General features: G+C 39.8%; 1 protein-coding gene across 1 annotated transcript in view; it reads left to right on the top strand.

Moving 5' to 3' along the window:
- DYNC2H1 (dynein cytoplasmic 2 heavy chain 1) overlaps window positions 1-23783 on the top strand; it is a 1178830-nt gene that overhangs the window by 533287 nt on the left and 621760 nt on the right. The window contains exon 62 of the mRNA XM_053705582.1: window positions 20019-20117. Coding sequence (XP_053561557.1) covers window positions 20019-20117 — 99 coding nt within the window. The remainder of the gene's footprint in view (window positions 1-20018; window positions 20118-23783) is intronic.

Below are 23783 nucleotides of genomic sequence, written 5' to 3'. Positions count from 1 at the left end.
TTGAGGAATCATTTTATCTGGGTATTTTGATATAATATATCGGCAGGCACTGTTTTAGACACCTTATTCTTTAGGGGCTTTCCCAAAGCATAGGCAGAGTCTCATTTTCGCGCCGGTGTTGCGCACTTGTTTTTGAGAGGCATGGCATGCAGTCGCATGTGAGAGGAGCTCTGATACTTATAAAAGACTTCTGAAGGCGTCATTTGGTATCGTATTCCCCTTTGGGTTTGGTTGGGTCTCAGCAAAGCAGATACCAGGGACTGTAAAGGGGTTTAAAGCTTAAAACGGCTCCGGTTCCGTTATTTTAAGGGTTAAAGCTTCCAAAATTGGTGTGCAATATTTTCAAGGCTTTAAGACGCTGTGGTGAAAATTTGGTGAATTTTGAACAATTCCTTCATGTTTTTTCGCAATTGCAGTAATAAAGTGTGTTCAGTTTAAAATTTAAAGTGACAGTAACGGTTTTATTTTAAAACGTTTTTTGCACTTTCTGATCAAGTTTATGCCTGTTTAACATGTCTGAACTACCAGATAGACTGTGTTCTGAATGTGGGGAAGCCAGAATTCCTATTCATTTAAATAAATGTGATTTATGTGATAATGACAATGATGCCCAAGATGATTCCTCAAGTGAGGGGAGTAAGCATGGTACTGCATCATTCCCTCCTTCGTCTACACGAGTCTTGCCCACTCAGGAGGCCCCTAGTACATCTAGCGCGCCAATACTCCTTACTATGCAACAATTAACGGCTGTAATGGATAATTCTGTCAAAAACATTTTAGCCAAAATGAACCCTTGTCAGCGTAAGCGTGGCTGCTCTGTTTTAGTTACTGAAGAGCATGACGACGCTGATATTAATATCTCTGAAGGGCCCCTAACCCAATCTGAGGGGGCCAGGGAGGTTTTGTCTGAGGGAGAAATTACTGATTTAGGGAACATTTCTCAGCAGGCTGAATCTGATGTGATTACATTTAAATTTAAATTGGAACATCTCCGCATTTTGCTTAAGGAGGTATTATCCACTCTGGATGATTGTGAAAATTTAGTCATCCCAGAGAAACTATGTAAAATGGACAAGTTCCTAGAGGTGCCGGGGCTCCCAGAAGCTTTTCCTATACCCAAGCGGGTGGCGGACATTGTTAATAAAGAATGGGAAAGGCCCGGTATTCCTTTCGTCCCTCCCCCCATATTTAAAAAATTGTTTCCTATGGTCGACCCCAGAAAGGACTTATGGCAGTCAGTCCCCAAGGTCGAGGGAGCGGTTTCTACTTTAAACAAACGCACCACTATTCCCATAGAGGATAGTTGTGCTTTCAAAGATCCTATGGATAAAAAATTAGAAGGTTTGCTTAAAAAGATGTTTGTTCAGCAGGGTTACCTTCTACAACCCATTTCATGCATTGTCCCTGTCACTACTGCCGCATATTTCTGGTTTGATGAACTGCTTAAGGTGCTCGATAGTGACTCTCCTCCTTATGAGGAGATTATGGACAGAATCAATGCTCTCAAATTGGCTAATTCTTTCACTCTAGACGCCTCTTTGCAATTGGCTAAGTTAGCGGCTAAGAACTCTGGGTTTGCTATTGTGGCGCGCAGAGCGCTTTGGTTGAAATCTTGGTCGGCTGATGCGTCTTCCAAGAACAAGCTACTAAACATTCCTTTCAAGGGGAAAACGTTGTTTGGTCCTGACTTGAAGGAGATTATCTCTGATATCACTGGGGGTAAGGGCCACGCCCTTCCTCAGGATCGGCCTTTCAAGGCAAAAAATAGACCTAATTTTCGTCCCTTTCGTAAAAACGGACCAGCCCAAGGTGCTACGTCCTCTAAGCAAGAGGGTAATACTTCTCAGGCCAAGCCAGCTTGGAGACCAATGCAAGGCTGGAACAAGGGAAAGCAGGCCAAGAAACCTGCCACTGCTACCAAGACAGCATGAAATATTGGCCCCCGATCCGGGACCGGATCTGGTGGGGGGCAGACTCTCTCTCTTCGCTCAGGCTTGGGCAAGAGATGTTCTGGATCCTTGGGCGCTAGAAATAGTCTCCCAGGGTTATCTTCTGGAATTCAAGGGACTTCCCCCAAGGGGGAGGTTCCACAGGTCGCAGTTGTCTTCAGACCACATAAAAAGACAGGCGTTCTTACATTGTGTAGAAGACCTGTTAAAAATGGGAGTGATTCATCCTGTTCCATTAAGAGAACAAGGGATGGGGTTCTACTCCAATCTGTTCATAGTTCCCAAAAAAGAGGGAACGTTCAGACCAATCCTAGATCTCAAGATCTTAAACAAATTTCTCAAGGTCCCATCGTTCAAGATGGAAACCATTCGAACTATCCTTCCTTCCATCCAGGAAGGTCAATTCATGACCACGGTGGATTTAAAGGATGCGTATCTACATATTCCTATCCACAAGGAACATCATCGGTTCCTAAGGTTTGCATTCCTGGACAAACATTACCAGTTCGTGGCGCTTCCTTTCGGATTAGCCACTGCTCCAAGGATTTTCACAAAGGTACTAGGGTCCCTTCTAGCGGTGCTAAGACCAAGGGGCATTGCAGTAGTACCTTACCTGGACGACATTCTGATTCAAGCGTCGTCCCTTCCTCAAGCAAAGGCTCACACGGACATTGTCCTGGCCTTTCTCAGATCTCACGGCTGGAAAGTGAACGTGGAAAAGAGTTCTCTATCCCCGTCAACAAGGGTTCCCTTCTTGGGAACAATTATAGACTCCTTAGAAATGAGGATCTTTCTAACAGAGGCCAGAAAAACAAAGCTTCTGGACTCTTGTCGGATACTTCATTCCGTTCCTCTTCCTTCCATAGCTCAGTGCATGGAAGTGATCGGGTTGATGGTGGCGGCGATGGACATAGTTCCTTTTGCGCGCATTCATCTAAGACCATTACAACTGTGCATGCTCAGTCAGTGGAATGGGGACTATACAGACTTGTCTCCGAAGATACAAGTAAATCAGAGAACCAGAGACTCACTCCGTTGGTGGCTGTCCCTGGACAATCTGTCTCAAGGGATGATGTTCCACAGACCAAAGTGGGTCATTGTCACGACCGACGCCAGTCTGATAGGCTGGGGCGCGGTCTGGGGATCCCTGAAAGCTCAGGGTCTTTGGTCTCGGGAAGAATCTCTTCTACCGATAAATATTCTGGAACTGAGAGCGATATTCAATGCTCTCCAGGCCTGGCCCCAGCTTGCGAGGACCAGGTTCATACGGTTTCAATCAGACAACATGACGACTGTTGCGTACATCAACCATCAGGGGGGAACAAGGAGTTCCCTAGCGATGGAAGAAGTAACCAAAATTATTCTTTGGGCGGAGTCTCACTCCTGCCACCTGTCTGCTATCCACATCCCAGGAGTGGAAAATTGGGAAGCGGATTTTCTGAGTCGGCAGACATTGCATCCGGGGGAGTGGGAACTCCATCCGGAAATCTTTGCCCAAGTCACTCACCTGTGGGGCATTCCAGACATGGATCTGATGGCCTCTCGTCAGAACTTCAAAGTTCCTTGCTACGGGGCCAGATCCAGGGATCCCAAGGCGGCTCTAGTGGATGCACTAGTAGCACCTTGGACCTTCAAACTAGCTTATGTGTTCCCGCCATTTCCTCTCATCCCCAGGCTGATAGCCAGGATCAAGCAGGAGAGGGCGTCAGTGATCTTGATAGCTCCTGCGTGGCCACGCAGGACTTGGTATGCAGATCTGGTGAATATGTCATCGGCTCCACCTTGGAAGCTACCTTTGAGACGAGACCTTCTTGTTCAGGGTCCGTTCGAACATCCGAATCTGGTTTCACTCCAGCTGACTGCTTGGAGATTGAACGCTTGATTTTATCGAAGCGAGGATTCTCAGATTCTGTTATCGATACTCTTGTTCAGGCCAGAAAGCCTGTGACTAGAAAGATTTACCACAAAATTTGGAAAAAATATATCTGTTGGTGTGAATCTAAAGGATTCCCTTGGGACAAGGTTAAGATTCCTAGGATTCTATCCTTCCTTCAAGAAGGATTGGAAAAAGGATTATCTGCAAGTTCCCTGAAGGGACAGATTTCTGCCTTGTCGGTATTACTTCACAAAAAGCTGGCAGCTGTGCCAGATGTTCAAGCCTTTGTTCAGGCTCTGGTTAGAATCAAGCCTGTTTACAAACCTTTGACTCCTCCTTGGAGTCTCAATTTAGTTCTTTCAGTTCTTCAGGGGGTTCCATTTGAACCCTTACATTCCGTTGATATTAAGTTATTATCTTGGAAAGTTTTGTTTTTAGTTGCGATTTCTTCTGCTAGAAGAGTCTCAGAATTATCTGCTCTGCAGTGTTCTCCTCCTTATCTGGTGTTCCATGCAGATAAGGTGGTTTTACGTACTAAACCTGGTTTTCTTCCAAAAGTTGTTTCTAACAAAAACATTAACCAGGAGATTATCGTACCTTCTCTGTGTCCAAAACCAGTTTCAAAGAAGGAACGTTTGTTGCACAATTTGGATGTTGTTCGCGCTCTAAAATTCTATTTAGATGCTACAAAGGATTTTAGACAAACATCTTCCTTGTTTGTTGTTTATTCAGGTAAAAGGAGAGGTCAAAAAGCAACTTCTACCTCTCTCTCTTTTTGGATTAAAAGCATCATCAGATTGGCTTACGAGACTGCCGGACGGCAGCCTCCCGAAAGAATCACAGCTCATTCCACTAGGGCTGTGGCTTCCACATGGGCCTTCAAGAACGAGGCTTCTGTTGATCAGATATGTAGGGCAGCGACTTGGTCTTCACTGCACACTTTTACCAAATTTTACAAGTTTGATACTTTTGCTTCTTCTGAGGCTATTTTTGGGAGAAAGGTTTTGCAAGCCGTGGTGCCTTCCATTTAGGTGACCTGATTTGCTCCCTCCCTTCATCCGTGTCCTAAAGCTTTGGTATTGGTTCCCACAAGTAAGGATGACGCCGTGGACCGGACACACCTATGTTGGAGAAAACAGAATTTATGTTTACCTGATAAATTTCTTTCTCCAACGGTGTGTCCGGTCCACGGCCCGCCCTGGTTTTTTTAATCAGGTCTGATATTTTATTTTCTTTAACTACAGTCACCACGGTACCATATGGTTTCTCCTATGCAAATATTCCTCCTTAACGTCGGTCGAATGACTGGGGTAGGCGGAGCCTAGGAGGGATCATGTGACCAGCTTTGCTGGGCTCTTTGCCATTTCCTGTTGGGGAAGAGAATATCCCACAAGTAAGGATGACGCCGTGGACCGGACACACCGTTGGAGAAAGAAATTTATCAGGTAAACATAAATTCTGTTTTATATAAACAGATTTTTAACATTAATGGTTTACTTAATTATTTAATATTTTAAATGAATACTATAGATTTCCGAAGACAATGTGCATAACACAATAATTCAGGTATGTAACTTATATACAAATTATTTAATTATGTTAAAGTCTGGTAATGCTCTGAAGTGTACATACTATAGATAATAATGATGGAATATGTAGTATTGTTCAGTTAAAGGGACATAAAACCCAACATTTCTTTCATTTAAGTGGCAAGAGTCCATGAGCTAGTGACGTATGGGACCTCAAATGCCTATAATACACCTCCCACCTCACTCATACCTCAGTTTAAAAAACTTTGCCTCCTTAGGAGGTGGTGAAGCATGATGATTGATTTCTTCAGTAAAAGGCGCTTCTAAGCATATCGAAGCCCAGTTCCTCTCTAAGTACAGTGTTTGTCTGAGGGATGTGAAGAGAGTATTGCCTAATGATACCATGTTTTCACCTATGGGAAATAGTTTCTTGGGCTCTCTGTAAATTCGGTTGCGGGGATTCATCTGCTGCCTCCCTTTACAGATCAACATTATACTCTCCTACCATTACCTCTGCTGATATGTTTCAGTACTGGTTTGGCTGTCTGCTATATGTGCATGGGTGTCTTACACGGTAAGTATATACTTATTATTATATAAGACACTCTCAGCTATGAATTGGGCACTTTTTAACTAAAGTTGTTATATATTCTTTGTATACCTGCCTTGAGTCAGTAATTCAGTGCTCTTTTTTAGCGACTTTATTTATGGCTAAATATTTGTCAAGGTTGGTAGAGTCTGTGAAACATACAGGTTTTTTTGGAGCTAGTAATTTATATATAAATTAGGATGCTAAGAATTATGTTAGTCTCATGAAATGTTGATAATCACATTTTATGCAGCTATAATAGAAGTATCCATTAGGCATTTTTGTATATGCAATCAAAATTCTTACCTGCTTTTTAGAGTGATAGGTGTATTAGAAATCCTCTTCAGCTTTGCATGTCGCGCATGTGATTATGCTATTTATGTCATAGGGTGACGTGTCATCATTGTGTACAATTTTTTTTGCCGGCAAAAAATTTACATTTTTCCCGCCAAAATTTTCCCACCCAAAAATTGCCGTTATATGCCCCGCCCCAGCTCATTCAGTGTTCTCAGAATTCATTTATTTTTATTTTTTTCATATTTAGTTTTTTTTGCAATTATGTCTCAAACTGAATCTGCCTCTGATGTTACCATTTGGTTTGAGCTGCCTAAACAGGTATTTAACAAAGCTAAGTATGTTTGTTGTAATTAAGCTGATCTAAATTATTCAGCTAAATTATGTGGCTCTTATTTTAACAAATTGTTAAATATATCTATGAGTACAAATACACACACTGTTATTCCATCTCAGTCTAAATGTACATAGCATCACTGCAGAAATGTAAGATTTTATTGCTGCAGCTATAGAGAAGGCAATGACTGCTATTTTGCCTTCAAAGAAATGTAAAAAGGTTTTTGCAACATTTTTCCTTAACTTAGTGAATTAAGTTCTGACCTTCAGCATACTTTTGTATCCTCTACTGATGGGGTCTCCTCTGATTCAGAGGATGCCACGTCAGAGACAAATCTTCATTTTTTATTTAAGTTAGAATATATTTGTTTTCTATTAAAGGAAGTTTTGTTTACTTTGGGTATTGAGGAGTCTAAATCTCCTGATTATAAAGCTAGTAATTGTCTAAATTCTGTATTTAAGACTACTGTTATCACTACTGAAGTATTTCCTATTCCTGACTCTATCTCTAATGTGATTGCTAAAGAATGGTCTAATCCTGGTACCTCATTTAACTCTTCTTCTAGGTTTAAGTAATTGTATCCTTTACCTGTAGCCAAGGATGCTGACATGGTGTATACAACTACATTATTAGCTCTCTCTTTTCAAGGTAAACATCTTTTTTGTTCACAATTTGATTCTATTCTCTCCACTGTTACTGGGGGTAAGGGAGTTTTTCTGCCACAAGACAAGAAATCTAAGGGTAAATTTAAAGCTCCCAATTGTTATCGTTCCTTTCGTCAGAATAGAGAACAGAAAACCACTCCTTCCCCTAAGGCCTCTGGCTCTAATTGGAGATCATCTCCGGATTGAAATGAATCCAAGCCATATAAGAAACCAAATCCTGCCCCTAAACCTACATGAAGGTGCAGCCCTCAAGCCAGTTCTTCTGGTAGGGGGCAGACTAAAGCTATTCCAAACAGTCCAAAATCAGTGGATTCAGAATATAATTTATTAGGGGTGTCGAATAGTATTAAAAATAAGACTTCCTTTGGTAAGATTATTTCTTACACATGTAACAAAAAACCCAGTAAAAGCTTGTCTTTCTGAAATGTGTTTCAAATCTAGAACTTTCAGGGGTAATTGTCCCAGTTGCACAGCAGGAACAAGGATTGGGTTTTTTATTCAAATCTATTCATTGTACCTATGGAGGAAAATTCTGTCAGACCAATTTTGGATCTGAAAACTTTAAATCATTTTGTAAGAGTCTCAACTTTCAAGATGGTGACTATAAGGACTATTCTGCCTTTTTGTTCAGCAAGGTCACTTCATGTCCACAATAGACTTACAGGACGTTTCCTGAGATTCTCTTTTCTAAACCAGCATTACCAATCTGTCGCTCTTTCGTTTGGCCTTGCAAACAGCACCAATAATAATAGTTTTAGGTCCCCTTCTATCTGTAATCAGAGAGCAGGGTATTGTGTCCATGACTCTATCCCTAATAGAAAAGAGACGTTTGAGATTGGTTTAAGCTTGTCTAAACCTTGTCTCTTTTCATTCCCTTCAGTGGCTATGTGTAATTCTCGTGGGATACTCCTCTATCAGACCGAACTCGGCCAGTAGTCTTGTTATCCTAGCGTCAAGCCGGAATGATAGGGAATATCCCAGAGCAGAGAAAGTTAGTAAGATGAGGAAGGCGGCACTCACCACAGGCAGGACAGTCCCCAGTGGCAACGACAGAGCAGTCCAAGGACAAATCACTAGAATGGTCAGGCAGGCAGGGTTTGGCAACAGCAAAGCAATCCAAGGGCACACTAGAATGGTCAGGCAGGCATGATTTGGCAACAGTAAAGCAGTCCAAGGGCACACCACTAGAATGGTCAGGGAGACAGGATTTGGCAACAGTAAAGCAGTCCAAGGGCACACCAGTAGAATGATCAGGCAGGCAGGGTTCGGCAACAAAGAGGCAATCCTGAACAACAGGGGTTAAGCAGAGTAGTCAGACAGGCAGGGTTAAGCAGCAGTATATCAATCCAGTAATTAAGGGCTATAGCAGGCAGAGTAGTCAGACAGGCAGGGATCATACACAAATAGGCACATTAATACAACAATCTGTCACACCCAGGAGCACACAAAGTAGCACCTATACTTGGGCAGTGACAGATCGTTGTAGTGAAACTTACATAGGCGCAGGATTCGCACCACAAAGGTCCGACCGGCATCAGGAGCGTGCGGCGATGAAGTCAGCGCCACACGCATCCAGACCCGACACAACCCCTGGCAACGAGCAGGGAAGGAGAAGCAAGGAGACGCCGCGTCCCTAGCAACGCTAGAGCAGCGCAGCGTGACACTATGTGCATGTAAGTTTTAGGTCTCATGATTGCAGCATCGGACATGATCCTTTTTGCTTGTTTTCCTATGAGAACTCTACAGTTTTGCATGTTGCACCAATGGTGCAGGGATTATACTCCGATATTACAACTGATATACTTAAATCTGAACTCTCCTCTCTCTCTGACTACGTGGTTAAACTATCACCTTATTGTTTAAGGGGTCTCCTTTTTTTGTCCTACCTGGACTGTGATCACAACAGATGCACGTCTCTCAGGTTGGGGAGCTGTTTGGGGGTCTCTGACAGCACAAGGCATTTGGAATCCTCGAGAGGCGAGGTTACCAATCTACATCTTAGAACTCTGTGCTATTTTCAGAGCTCTTCAAGCTTGGCCTCCTATTAAAGAGAGAATCGTATATTCGGTTTCAAACAGACAATGTCACAACAGTGGCATATGTCAATCATCAAGGGGGGACTAGCAGTCCCCTAGCAATAAAAGAAGTATCTCTAATACTTTCTTGGGCGGAATCAAGTTCTTGTCTAATCACTGCGATTCATATTCCAGGTGTAGACAATTTGGAAGTGGATTATCTCAGACGTCAGATTCTACATCTGGCGAGTAGTCTCTCCATCCAGATGTGTTCTATCAGATTGTGCAGATGGGGGGTCCTCCAGACATAGATCTGATGGCCTCTCGTTTAAACAAGAAACGTCCCAGATACCTCTCCAGGTCTAGCTATCCTCAGGCGGAATTGATGAATGCTCTAGGAGTTCCATGGTTTTACCAACTTGCTTACATTTTTTCACCTCTGAGAGTGATCTCAAAGATCATAATGGAACAATCTTATGTGTTTCTGATAGCACCAGCATGGCCTCACAGGTTCTGGTATGCGGACCTTGTCCAAATGTCCAGTTGCCATACCTTCTGTCTCAAGGCCCAGTTTTCCATCAGGATCTCAAATCTCTAAATTTGAAGGCATTTAAATTGAATGCTTAGTTCATAGAGATTTCTCTGACTCAGTAATTAACACTATGATACAGGCTTGCAAGTCTGTTTCAAGGAAGATTTATCATAGGGTTTGGAAATCCTATATTGATGGTGTTCCACTCATGATTATTCTTGGCATTCATTTAAAATTCCTAGGATTTTACAGTTTTTTCAGGATGGTTTGGATAAAGGTGGGTCTTCAAATACTTTGAAAGGACAAATCTTTGCTCTTTCTGTCTTATTTCATAGAAAGATTGCTAAGCTTCCTGATATTCACTGTTTTGTTCAGGCTTTGATTCATATCAAGCCTGTTATTTAATCAATTCTCCTCCTTGGATTCTCAATTTGGTTTTAAAGATTTTGCAGGCTCCTCCTTTTGAGCCTATGCATTCTTTGGATACTAAACTACTTTCTTGGAACATTTTATTTATTTTGGCTATCTCTTCTGCTAGAAGAGTTTCTGAATTGTCTGCTCTCTCTTGCAAGTCTCCTTATCTGATTTTCCATCAAGATAAAGCTGTTTTGCGGACTTCGTTTAAATTTTTGCCTAAGGTTCTGAATTCTAACATCAATAGGGAAATTATTGTTCCTTCCTTGTGTCCTAATCCTAAGAATTCTCTTAAAAGGTCTCTTCATTCTTTGGATGTGGTAACAGCTTTGAAATATTATGTTGAGGCTACTAAATATTTCAGAAAGACTTCTAGTCTATTTGTTATTTTTTCTGGTTCCAGAAAAGGTCAGAAAGCCTCTGCCATTTCTTTGGCATCTTGGTAAAGCTTTTGATTCACAAAGCCTATTTGGAGGTGGGGCAGTCCCTGCCCCAGTGTTTTACAGCTCATTCTACTAGATCAGTCGCCATATCTTGGGCTTTCAAGAATGAAGCTTCAGTTGATCAAATTTGCAAAGCAGCAACTTGGTCTTCTTTGCATACATTTACAAAATTTTATCATTTTGATGTGTTTGCTTCTTTGGAAGCAGCCATTAGTAGAAAGGTTCTTCAGGCAGCTGTCTGTTTGATTCTAGTGCCTATGATTTTAGTTTTTTTGACATTTTTAAGAAAACTTCATTATTTTTTGGATTTTATTTCTCAGCGAAAATAGCTGTTTTTATTTTATCCCTAGCTCATGGACTCTTGCCACTTAGGTGAAAAAAACATAATTTATGTAAGAACTTATCTGATAAATTAATTTCTTTCATAGTGGCAAGAATCCATGAGACCCACCCAATTTTTTTGGGGGGTTATGATTTTTTTTTTTTATATATAAAGCACTTTATCCTGTTCCTCTCTTTTTATGCTTTTTACTCCTTTTACACCTCACTAACTTGGCTATACGTTAAACTGAGGTATGAGTGAGGTGGGAGGTGTATTTATAGTCATTTGAGGTTTGGGAAACTTTGCTCCCTTCTGGTAGGAATGTATATCCCATACGTTACTAGTTCATGGACTCTTGCCACTATGAAATAAATTAATTTATCAGGTAAGTTCTTACATAAATTATGTTTTTTCTGTCAAGATTCTGATATGAATATACAATTTTAAACACTTGTCCAATTTACTTTTATTATTAAATTTGCTTAATTCTCTTAATATCCTTTGTAGCAGCAATGCACTACTCGGAGCTAGCTGAACACATCACAATAGTAAATGACAAGAGATATATATGTGCAACCACCAATCAGCAGCTAGCTCCTGAGCATATCTAGGTATGCAATAAAGGATACAACAAATGATACCAAGAGAATAAGCATATTAGATAATAAGTCAGTTGGAAAGTTGTTTAAAATTGCATGCTGTATCTAAATTATGAAAGTTTAAGGACCGACAACGTATAGTTGGATATACTACTTTGTTCCTTCTTGGAGTAGGTTGGATCGTCTCAGAAATGTTTGCACTTCGCTCTGCTTGAGGGCAACTTTACATTATTAAGCATTTTGTGCTATGGTTGTCTAAATAGAGAGGCTATTGACTATATACTTTCACGTATTTCCTCTTATTTGGGCTCATCTAATATTTGTAAGCCCACAATATTACCTGCTTAGTGGCCCATACCACAGGGTGATATATATCCTAACCCAATTCTCTAATTCTGGGGTCCATTAAGAGAAGTGGTTTATTCTACACTGTACCAGAGTGTACAAACTAATGTTGGCTATTAAATCAGATGAACACACACTCTTAGTTTACCATACTTACCTGTGTGTCAAACGGAAAGGTGATATAATCATTTTTATACTTCTCTATTCATGTGAGTACATACACAAGTGGATTGTTCAATATTGGGACATACCACAAATAGGTACGTGCCATTAGTCCTAGCACTGGGGTATTAGTGTCAGATATCCACTACTAATCTCAAGGTGACTACTGTCACATACTCTCCTGCTTACTTCTACATACGGGAGGCTGTTTTCACACTTTACCCCTGGAATACCTGACACTACACCTGTTTTTCTATTCTGGCTATCGGACCTTTGCTATTATAACTATGCCTTGGGGGCTTCCTCCGTTACAGTGTGTTTAATTGGATATATATTTATATTCTCTTTTTTAACGCCCTATTCTAAAATAAAAGTTAAGTTTTAATGTTTACATGCAAGACAGCCTTTTATGCAAGGGTTTTTTCTATTTACCGCTATGCACAATTTCATACCGACCTGAGTTAAGTGCTATTTATGTACATTCTTTTTTCAGTCTTGTACTGAATTTTGTTTCGCATATCAAACTTTCCACCATGTTTCAATGAAGGCAACATTCTTCCATCTCTCTCCAACTTTTCTTCTCCCATATTGTCTACGATTGGACCCACATTGTCAAACTTGGATTCGTCCAAGTGGATACTCCTTTTCAACTGATCTTCATTCCAGTCTTTGTAATCTTTAGCATATTTTAGCCTTTTCACCCTGTTCCTCTTCTGAAAAAGTGGTTTCTTGGCTGCTACCCTTCTACAAAGACCATTCCTGATCACACTTCTTCGGACTGTAGAAGGTTCAACTTGGAATCCCGATGAAGCTGCCAAATGCTGAACCAGGTCCTTGCTGGACTTCTTCCAGTCTCTCAAAGAAGAAACTCTGAGAAACTTCTCATCAGATTTTGAAAGTTTTCTTGGCCTTCTAGTCCATTTTTTCCCCTTGACGTCTCCTGATTCTTCAAATTTCTTCATAACAGCTTGAATACCACATCTTGAGTATCCAGTTTGTTTGCTGATTTCCCTTTGAGAATGGCCTTGCTGATGCAAAAGTATGATTTTATGTCTGTCAATTGTGTGATCTTTGGTATTTTTAATGGAATTATTAAAAGTTGGTCTTATTAGCAAGCTTCCAAGGAATTAATATATAAACATGAGGGGGGAATCAAGGCTAGAGATAAAGTTAGTTACTGAACGACCTAAGTAACATAATTAGACTTAGGAAAAACCCTTATATGAAGGGATGAAGTGCAGACCCTTACATTTATATATAAACCTGGGTTAGAGAAAGAAAATGTAGAAACGTAATAAGTGACTACACACAAGACAGGGATTTCAGCGCTTCAATTTATTTATTTATGGCTCAAATTAGCCTTGCCAAAGTTAATATTTGGTTTTAATCACAGTGCAATCTTGATCATGCATATAATATACAGGCTGGATGTCTGCTACGAATATAGCCATACAAGTGAACCAAACAAAAAAAGTACTCAGAAACATTATTGCCTTTAAGCCCTAAACATCAAGCATAAACATCAAGCATAAACTGTGTGAGCAATTGCTAATATGTCATATTACCTTGACCAAACAACACCTCCACTAGAGGATGGCTGTGCATATTTGCACAAATCGGCCATCATAGTGATCCATGAGGATCTATGTTTGCGAAAAGAACACTACTCCTATATAGAAGAGTGGCCACAAGCAATTAATATTGCAAAGATATCAGGTAAAACAATACATGTATATGTATACAAACACATAAGTAAAGCACTGCTCTATATTGGTAAAGGGGACTAAAGGGTTACTGCACAACACCTATTTCAGAGGACACCACTATATTGAAATAGTTATTGGTGCCATGAAATTATAAATATGTAGTAGGATCTATGTCCAGTCCCCAATAACGAGTCCCAAAGTTACCAAATCATACACAGTGTGGCAGTAAAAACAGATTGTGCAAACAGCAGAAGTTTCCCATAGCATATACAAAGTATGCGGTATTGCTAGAGTTGTATAAAAGTCCTGTATAAATAAAGATATCGGATGTAACAACAATGTCCGTTATGGAGCAATTGAATTATAAAACCTTGTGCTCTTCCAAAGGCGATATTACCATAGGACAGTTACCGTCCGAATATATGAACTGTAGGCAGAGTTAGTATGCCATAAACCAGATTTTCCAAGGACTATTTCCGTCCTAAATAAAAAACAACTCATAACTCCAGGGGAAACATCATTTTAAGCACATGCAGCGATGGAGTGTAGCGTGGAGATCGACATTACGCCAAATTGAAATCCTCCTTGGCTGTTGCAAAACTGTAACGATCTGTTGTGTCTAGGGCAGAGCAACCCGCTCTGTGTACGTGCATGTGCTTAAAATGATGTTTCCCCTGGAGTTGTGAGTTGTTCTTTACCGTGGGACGGAAATAGTCCTTGGAAAATCTGGTTTATGGCATACTAACTCTGCCTACAGTTCATATATTCGGACGGTAACTGTCCTATGGTAATATCGCCTTTGGAAGAGCACAAGGTTTTATAATTCAATTGCTCCATAACGGACATTGTTGTTACATCCGATATCTTTATTTATACAGGACTTTTATACAACTCTAGCAATACCGAATACTTTCTATATGCTATGGGAAACTTCTGTTTGCACAATCTGTTTTTACTGCCACACTGTATGATTTGGTAACTTTGGGACTCGTTATTGGGGACTGCACATAGATCCTACTACATATTTATAATTTCATGGCACCAATAACTATTTCAATATAGTGGTGTCCTCTGTAATAGGTGTTGTGCAGTAACCCTTTAGCCCCATTTACCATTATAGAGCAGTGCTTTACTTATGTGTTTGCATACATATACATGTATTGTTTTATCTGATATGTTTGCAATATTAATTGCTTGTGGCCACTCTTCTATATAGGAGTAGTGTTCTTTTCGCAAACATAGATCCTCATGGATCACTATGATGGCCGATTTGTGCAAATATACATAGCCATCCTCTAGTGGAGGTGTTGTTTGGTCAAGGTAATATGACATATTATCAATTGCTCACACAGTTTATGCTTGATGTTTAGGGCTTAAAGGCAATAACGTTTCTGAGTACTTTTTTGTTTGGTTCACTTGTATGGCTATATTCCTAGCAGACATCCAGCCTGTATCTTATATGCAGGATTAAGATTGCACTGTGATTAAAACCAAATATTAACTTTGACAAGGCTAATTTGAGTCATAGATAAATACATTGAAGTGTTGAAATCCCTGTCTTGTGTGTAGTCACTTATTACGTTTCTACATTTTCTTTCTCTAACCCAGGTTTATATTCCAATGAATTAAACTCATACCTCTTGTGTATGTAATGGTCAAGCATGTCTTGCACAAACCTGGTGTAATAGACCTTTTTCATAACAGTCATTTTGACATGAAATAGGACAAATACAGGTGTGCAATGACATTAATTAGGGTTCCATTCTATTTAGGTTTACGAGAGCCAGGGCACTGTTATTGCTCAAGTGTAAGGGGAGGTAACACTAAAAACTTTTTTTTCTGATTTTCCCCTGTTTTTAAATACTTCATACAAATATCCTGTATTTTCTGGTTGTATTCTAATAAAAAGACTGATAAATAATTATATATGGTCATTATACCATTGCTAAAACAGCAAATCTAATGGTTGCCTAAGACTTTTGCACAGTACTCTATGTATGTATGTTTGTATATATATATATATATATATATATATATATATATATATATATATATATATATATATATTTTATTATTATTTGGTATTTTTGGAGTGCCAACCGATTTCATAGCGCTCTAAGCATAGGCGGTATACAAGATAACATTTATAGGGATCAAATGGGTAGAGGGCCGTGCCAAGAGTTGCACTGTTGTAGTTGGCTTTTATGAAGGCAATCTACAAACAGCTGGGCTTATAGGCTTACATTCTAAGGGATTTAAGGGGAAAATAATGGAGTTTGTAAAGGTTAGTGTATGTTGTACGCATCCCTGAATAGTAGAGTCTTTATGGAACACTTGAGCTGTTAAAACTAGGGGAGAGTCTTGTGGAACGAGGCAAGGAGCCAATCTGGAGAAGTCCTGTAAACGAGAATTTGAGGAAGTAATAAGAGAGGAGGAGAGTAGGAGATTATGAGCAGAGCTAAGGGGACCAGAGGGAGAGTATCTGGAGACAAGGTCTGAAATGTAGTGGGGAGCAGTGCAGTTGAGGGCTTTGTATGTCAGAGTGAGGATTTCGTGTTTAATCCTGGAGGCAAGAGGAAGCCAGTGAAGGGATTGGCAGAGAGGTGCACCAGATGAAGTGCGACATGTAAGGAAGATGAGCCTGGCAGAGCTATTCATTATGGATTGTAAAGGAGCTAGGCAGCAGCTAGGGAGACCAGAGAGGACGGAGTTGCAATAGTCTAGGCAGGAAAGGATGAGAGAGTGGAATAAAATCTTAGTTGTGTCTTGTGTAAGGTAATGTCTAATTTTAATGATGTTTTTAAGGTGGAAGCGGCAGGCATTAGCGAAGGACTGAATGTGAGGAGTGAAAGAAATGTCTGAGTCAAGTGTGACCCCAAGACATCAGGCATGCGGGGTAGGGGTAATTATGGAATTATCAACAGTTATAGAAAATTGGGGGGTGGAGATTTTGAAGGAAGGGGGAAAATTAGTTCAGTTTTGGAGAGATTTAGCTTAAGGTAGTGAGAGGACATCCAAGATGAGGTATGAGATAGACAGTTAGTGACACGGGTAAGTAAGGAAAGTGGTAGGTCTGGTGCAGAGAGATAGATTTGGGTGTCATCGGCATACAAATGGTATTGAATCCCATGGGACTTTCTTAAGGAATTTAATGATGATGTGTAGATTGAAAAGAGAAGAGGACCAAGGACAGAGCCTTGAGGTACCCCAACAGAAAGTGCTAACGGGGCAGAGGATGCTCCATAGAAGGCTACACTAAAGGTACGGTTAGATAGAAAAGAACCATAAGAGAGCTGTGTCTCAGATCCCAAAGGATTTGAGGGTTTGGAGCAAAAGAGGGTGGTCAGCAGTATCAAAGGCTGTAGACAGATCAAGGAGGACAAGCAAAGAGAAGTGGCCTTTGGATTTTGCTGTAAGTAGGTCGTTGGTAACCTTGACAATTGCTGTCTCTATGGGGACGAAATCCAGATTGCAGTAGGTCAAGCAGAAAGTTTAGTGTAAGGAAATTGGATAGTCATGCATATACTAGTTTTTTAAGGAGCTTTGAGGCAAGAGGGAGTAGGGAAATAGGACTGTAGTTGGAGGTTGGTTTGAGAGGTTTTTTGAGTATAGGTGTGACCAGTGCATGTTTTAGAGATGAGGGAAATATACCAGTGATGAGGGAGAGGTTTAAGATGTGTGTGAATATAGGGGTAAGGGTGGAAGAAAGGGAGGGGAGTAACTGTGAGGGGATGGGGACGAGGGGACAGGTAGTGAGGTGGGAGGACAGTATAAGGGCAGAAACTTCTTCCTCTGTAACAGGGGCAAAAGAGCTAAATTTATGACTATTTGGGTTTTGGATGATTGTGAGCTTTTGAAGGGATGGGAGATTGGTAATATGTTGAGAGCTGATTTCATCTGATGGAGTCAATTTTGTTATTAAAGTGGCTGGCAAAATCTTGAGCTGAGAGAGAAGTTGTATTAGGAGGTGGGGGTGGGCAGAGAAGAGCATTGAACATGGAAAACAGACATTTTGGGTTAGAGGAAAGATGAGTAGAGAAGTTTTGTTGCTTATAAAGATTAAGGCCAGAATAGTAGGAGTTCTAGATGAACTTTTAGTGAAGAAAGTAAGCTGAACTTCGAGATTTTTCTCCAGTGTCGCTCAGCAGTACGGGAACATCTGCGTAGGTACAGTGTCAGAGAGGGCTGAGGATGAGAGTGTGGTTTCTAAACTATGTTAAGTGGGGCCAGATTGTCAATGACCGATGTAAGGGTGGAGTTATAGTGACAGATAGATTGGTCAGGGCAGGAATAGGAGGGGATGGAAGAGAGGAGAGGTTGGAAAGAGCTAGCAAGCTGTTGCTGATCTATTGACTTAGTGCTTCTGTGAAGTTTAGTGTGAGGGGTAGAGGGAGGGGGGGTTATAGGGAGGGATGTGATGCTGAAAGTGAGGAGATGATGGTCAAAAAGAGGAAAAGGGGAGTTTGTGAAATTTGAGATGCTTTGATAGCTGAAAATTAGATTGAGGGAGTGACCATCTTTTTGAGTGGGAGAGTCAGTCCATTGTGACAGGCCAAAAGAGGAAGTGACTTGCAGAAGTTGTTTTGCAGAGGAGGCAGTGGAATTGTCGGGAGGCATGTTAATGTCACCAAGAAGGAGGGCAGGGGTGTCTGAGGAAAAGAAATAAGGAAGCCAGGCAGCAAAGTGATCTAAAAATTGGGTTGAGGAGCCAGGGGGGGCAGTATATGACTGCAACATGTATAGAGAGGGGAGAGAATAAACGAATCATGTGTGCTTCAAATGAAGAAAATTTAAGGCAAGAGAAGGGCTGTATTTGTTGAAAGGTGAAACGAGAGGATAGTAAAATACCAACACCACATCCTTGTCTATATATACATACAGTATATATTGGTATAAATATATATATTTCTGCAATAAATATAAATATCTCTTTAAACTAAATAGAATATATTTTTATATGTGCAGAACATTCGATTATGAAATTTGCAATATTATGTTCTTCTGTTGCGCTTTTAAATAACCAAGATCATGTTTGTGAGACTTGTGGGTGTTTATTTCAACTTTTTCTGTTCTATTGAATTCTATGGGAGAATATTGCACTTGCGACGTTACAAAGTCGAGACCGTAAACCTTTTTACTTTCTACTCGTAATACAAGAGCAGTTTCAATGTTCGAATGTGAGCACAAACCACCGATCCACTCCTAATCTATCCCTTAGTGTTTTATTATCCGACATAGTAAAAAAATGCTTTTCCAGTCAGTCTCCAAAGGAGTGATATATTTCTAAGTTTTTCTGGGACTTTTATGGCAATGTTGACATAAAGACTGAAAAGTTTTTGAGTCAAGGCTGTGACACACTGCAAGCGATGCGGCGCGAGGCGATGCAGCTGCTTCGCACCGCGTCGCATCGCTTCTGAAGTTCAAATATTTCATCTCTGAGCGCTCAGCTACACGTCCTGACGCAGCAGAGTGCTCAGAGATGAAAAGGCAGGACACACTGAGCGCACACAGCTGCATGTACACAGCCTTTATTGTTTCAATGATCTACAATTACTTTTTTCTTATAAATGCAGTTGTGGTCTCATAGAGATTCATCTTAGTGTATGTTTCTTCTCTGCTGTTCTTTCTTGTTTAATTCACAAGGTCAATTAGCAGAAAGAAATTGTACTAGCATATGCTGGATCCATGAGATCATGTTTTTTATGCATAACATCTGGTTAGATTATTTTGTTCCTTATCTATTTGTACACTATTTCATTTATTATAAATAGTTTTTTTATTATAAATAGTTCATTTATTATAAATAGTGCTTCTGTTGATGTCTTGGAATATCAAGACATTTCAGGGAGCATGGAAGTCCCTTGTGTAGTGAATGCAAACAACTTTGCATGATAAGTCATTGGTATGTGCACTGTGCACTTATATTGGGTTTCCTACAGATATATTGCTCTCACTTGGGGACTGTAAATGTATTATTTGTACTAATAAAAAAAAAGAAGTTACAAAAATAAAAACAGTTTCTGAAATGAACAAGTTAATTTGCTAAAAATGATGTTCAGGATGTCCGAAATAGAGCAAAGCAGTCAGTTTGGTTCTCTAACCTGCACATCGTTACAGTTTGCTATTTATAGAATATTAAACAGTTTAAACATTCAATAGAAATGTGTTTCCATGTAGTTAGGCTGAAATAAATACCCCTAACATATACACAAGAATAATTGTACTATTCTTTTTCCCACAGAGTCAAGTATGTCCTTTTTTGATTGATCCATCTTCACAAGCTACTGAATGGTTAAAGACTCACTTGAAGGATTCTCGTTTAGAAGTTATTAATCAACAGGTGATGTGATCAAAACATGTATATTTTAAACATTTTTAAAATTGAGTATGTCTAAATTGATTAAATTCTATAATACCTACTGTGTATTGTATAAGAAATCTTTTGGAATACTATTTTTTTATTTTTTTTATTTATATAACCCTTCAAAATGTCATGTCTATGTTTTTGCTCTCTTTTTGCACTCAAATTTTAGTGATAAAGATAAGGCTTGTCATAATCTATTATGTGTGTTTACATTTCTTTCATACAGGTGGTGAGGGTTCACAATCTATTACTAATGGGAATTACTCTTCTCCACCACTAGGAGGAGGCAAAGACTCCCAAACCCAAAATCACTATAAAACATGTTTAGTAGCTCCATATGATAGCTTCTACTTAGCGTGCTCAGCATGCCTTCTTCTATATATCCCAGCTCAATCAAGTGGGGCAAATTGTCCGGTTCTATCCGTTTTCTCACAGGACTATTAATGTCTGGAACCAGCTTATTTGGGGATTGGTGCAGTAACGCCACATCTTCAGGCGTGTACGGTACAGGTTCTTCGGCTGTGGCCTGAACGGCGTGCTGGTTTATCGCAACGCTTGGGTCGGAGGTAGGGTTGCAATTGTCATAATAAGTAGTAGGGCTTATAGTCTGCTCTGTTTCTGCATTAGTTTCCCTAGAAGGGCTGCGTGAATCTGCTGCCTGTAGCTGCTCCATGACTTTCTTACTTTGGAGAGGCTCAGAACGGAATGCCCGTTCTATAGCATTGCAGAGTTGGATCCTGTGTTCTTCCAGGAGTAAGGACAGCTCCGCCATACAAATCTGAGTGTTCTCCATTGTTTTGTGAAAGCTGTGCTCTCAAGGGACAGTTAGTTGTGGGGACGGTGTTGAGGCTTCGGTTATAGGGGAAGGCCCCAATATGAATAGTCCGGTACTGAGGGCAATTTAGCCATGCCACAATTCAATACCCTAAATCTCGGATAGGGTCACCAACAGACAAGTCTCTCCACTACTTTAAGTAAAATATTACCAGATCTGCTTCAAAGAATTGATAAAATATGGAGAAAACTTGAGGAGCTGAAGCTCAGTGCGACCAGTAAGATGGCCACCTCCCGGAAGTCCCCAGTCTTTACTTTTTATGCGCTGTAGATGGTTGAATAATGAAGATGTGCATTTGATTCTTCAGAGAGGGTTCTTCAGTCTATATTGAGGCCTGGTTTTCACTCAGAGTACTTGTCAGAGGGATGTATATGGGGTATGGTTTCTGATTCATTTTTCACCTCATAGGAATTTTTTTATTGACCGTCCAGGACTTATATATATATATATATATATATATATATATATATATATATATATATATATATATATATATATATATATATATAAACCAAAAGATGCACTCTCAGGACTTTTTCAAAACCAATTTAATGGAACGTTTTCGCGGTTCACAACCCCTTCATCAGCATACAACAAAGACAAAATTCAACTCTTTTATAGTGAACAAACATAATCAAATACACAAACCTAGTGCCTCTCCAAAAAGTGCGCCAATATTGCGAGATTGGAACTCATAATCCGTTCCATCGTGATAGCCGATACCGGAAGTTCCAATACAACACTTCCGGTTTTCGGTAATAGTAAGTAAAAATAAAATTGACGATAGACGAATACAATGTCTTAGTGTGACATCCTTCTAGTGAAACAATCTAGTGAAAATAGTGAATAAGTGTGGCAAATTTTATAAAAGTGCCCTGTTAGATTGTGGTTGCAAGCCGTTTATAGTGTGTGTGATCTAATCGTCATAGTGACGGTTGTCAGGGTAACTGTGATCAACACTATATGTCCGTAGACACAAATGCTTGTGTTAAAGTTTAAACGAAAAACAAATAAGTAATTAACTTAAGATAAAATGATCATACTGGTAAGCACATTAACACTAGTTATTGCTTAATAAGATCATTTATAAAACAGCAATTGGGCTATATGCTGGTGCTTAGAATGGCAGCTAATTTTCCCTAAAAAGAACATATTGGATACTGCAAATATGACTTAGTTGTGAAGTGTATATATGGAGCATAACATAAATGCTATAAGCGGATAAATGTGTTCATAACCAGGTTATGGCATAAGTTAACCCAATGGGCATGTATGCAATAGCAGAAGACTAGAGTATGGTCAAAAGGTAAATATATAAATATACATGATAACTGAGAAAATACACAAAGCCAGATGTCATACTATGCATATAATGCCCTAGATGAAAATCAGGTTGCCCCATGTGGTGGGATGTATAGAAAATAGAACATATAGCACATAGGTGTTAGATGCAATGTGACCTGTCCAAAAGGGTTGAAAATGTTCCAAGCAGGTGTAATTGTGATCATGTCTGCTGGAAGAATAAATTTACGTGCATGGAAAGTGGGTAATAGGACAAGGCAGGCCAGGCTTCCACAAAGGAGATGGAAACAGATGTTACCACTCCATGGTGCCGTTAGTTACACATCCACCCCCCCCCCCAAATACCTTTCTACTGGTATTAGTTGTGCTTATTGTAAAAAAAACCTGACATGCCTTCTCAGCTAATTTATGTAACTCGTGTTTAGAATTATTAATGTAATCAGATAAACCTAATGCTGTTTCATCTACTGTGAAAAATGTTATCAAGGCTGCAGTTTCTGAGGTGTTGGCTGCAATCCTGCCATCAAAGGTCAGTTCAGATTTTACCTTCTACAAGTTCTATGTGCCCTAAAACCAGGGATACTGTTATGTCTTCAGATGGTAAAGTTTCTTCTGGTGATCTTCATCTGGTCTTTAACCTGATATTTCCTCTTTTTTGTTTAAAGTTGAACATTTTCATTTTCTTTTAACGGAGATCTTAATTATTTTTGGTATTATGTATTTTTGATTATAAGCCTTGTAATGGTTCAGTTTTTAAGACTGTTGTTAATCTCTCTGAGGATTTCCCTATTCCTGATGCTGTCTCTGATAGGGAATGGTCTAAGCCTGGTAATTAATTGACTCCTGCAAGGTTTAAAATGTTATATCCTTTACCTGCTGCTTATATTGATTTGTGGTAAAAAGTTCCCATGGTTGACAAGGCCATTTCCGCTCTGGCTAAACGTACTACTATTCCTTTGGAAGACTACTTATTTTAAAGACCCTTTAGATAGAAAATTAGAGTGTTTTTTCATAGAAGGGCCTTTTTACAAGCTGGGTATTTGCTCAGGCCAGCTATTTCTATTGCTTATGTGGCTGCTGATTCTTCTTACTTGTTGTATAGTCTTATCAGAGCAGTATTCTGATTACTCTGCTAGTATGATTCTTTTAGGTTTAATTAAGAGCGCCAATTCTTTTATTTGTAATGCTGTATTTGAAATTATGAAGATTAATGTAAAAAGCATGTCTCCTTGCCAGGAGAGCCGTATGGCTTGAATCCTGGTCTGCTGATATGGCGTCAAAATCCAGATTATGATATCTTAACTTTTAGAAAATAAGTTGTTTGGTTCTGACTTATATCTATAATATCTACTGTTACTGGAAGTAAAGGGGCTTTTCTTCTTCAGGACAAAAAGTCTAGAGGGAAAACTAAAGCTTCTAATCGTTTTTGTCCCTTTCGTCAGAATATGGAACACAAAGTGGACTCCTGCTTTGGCATCTGACCTCTGGCTTGGTACCGACTATTT

Source organism: Bombina bombina, chromosome 3 (assembly GCF_027579735.1).
Source record: "Bombina bombina isolate aBomBom1 chromosome 3, aBomBom1.pri, whole genome shotgun sequence".
Classification (NCBI taxonomy): domain Eukaryota; kingdom Metazoa; phylum Chordata; class Amphibia; order Anura; family Bombinatoridae; genus Bombina; species Bombina bombina.
Note: the sequence above shows the minus strand (reverse complement) of the source record. Positions and strands in the feature narration are given on the sequence as shown.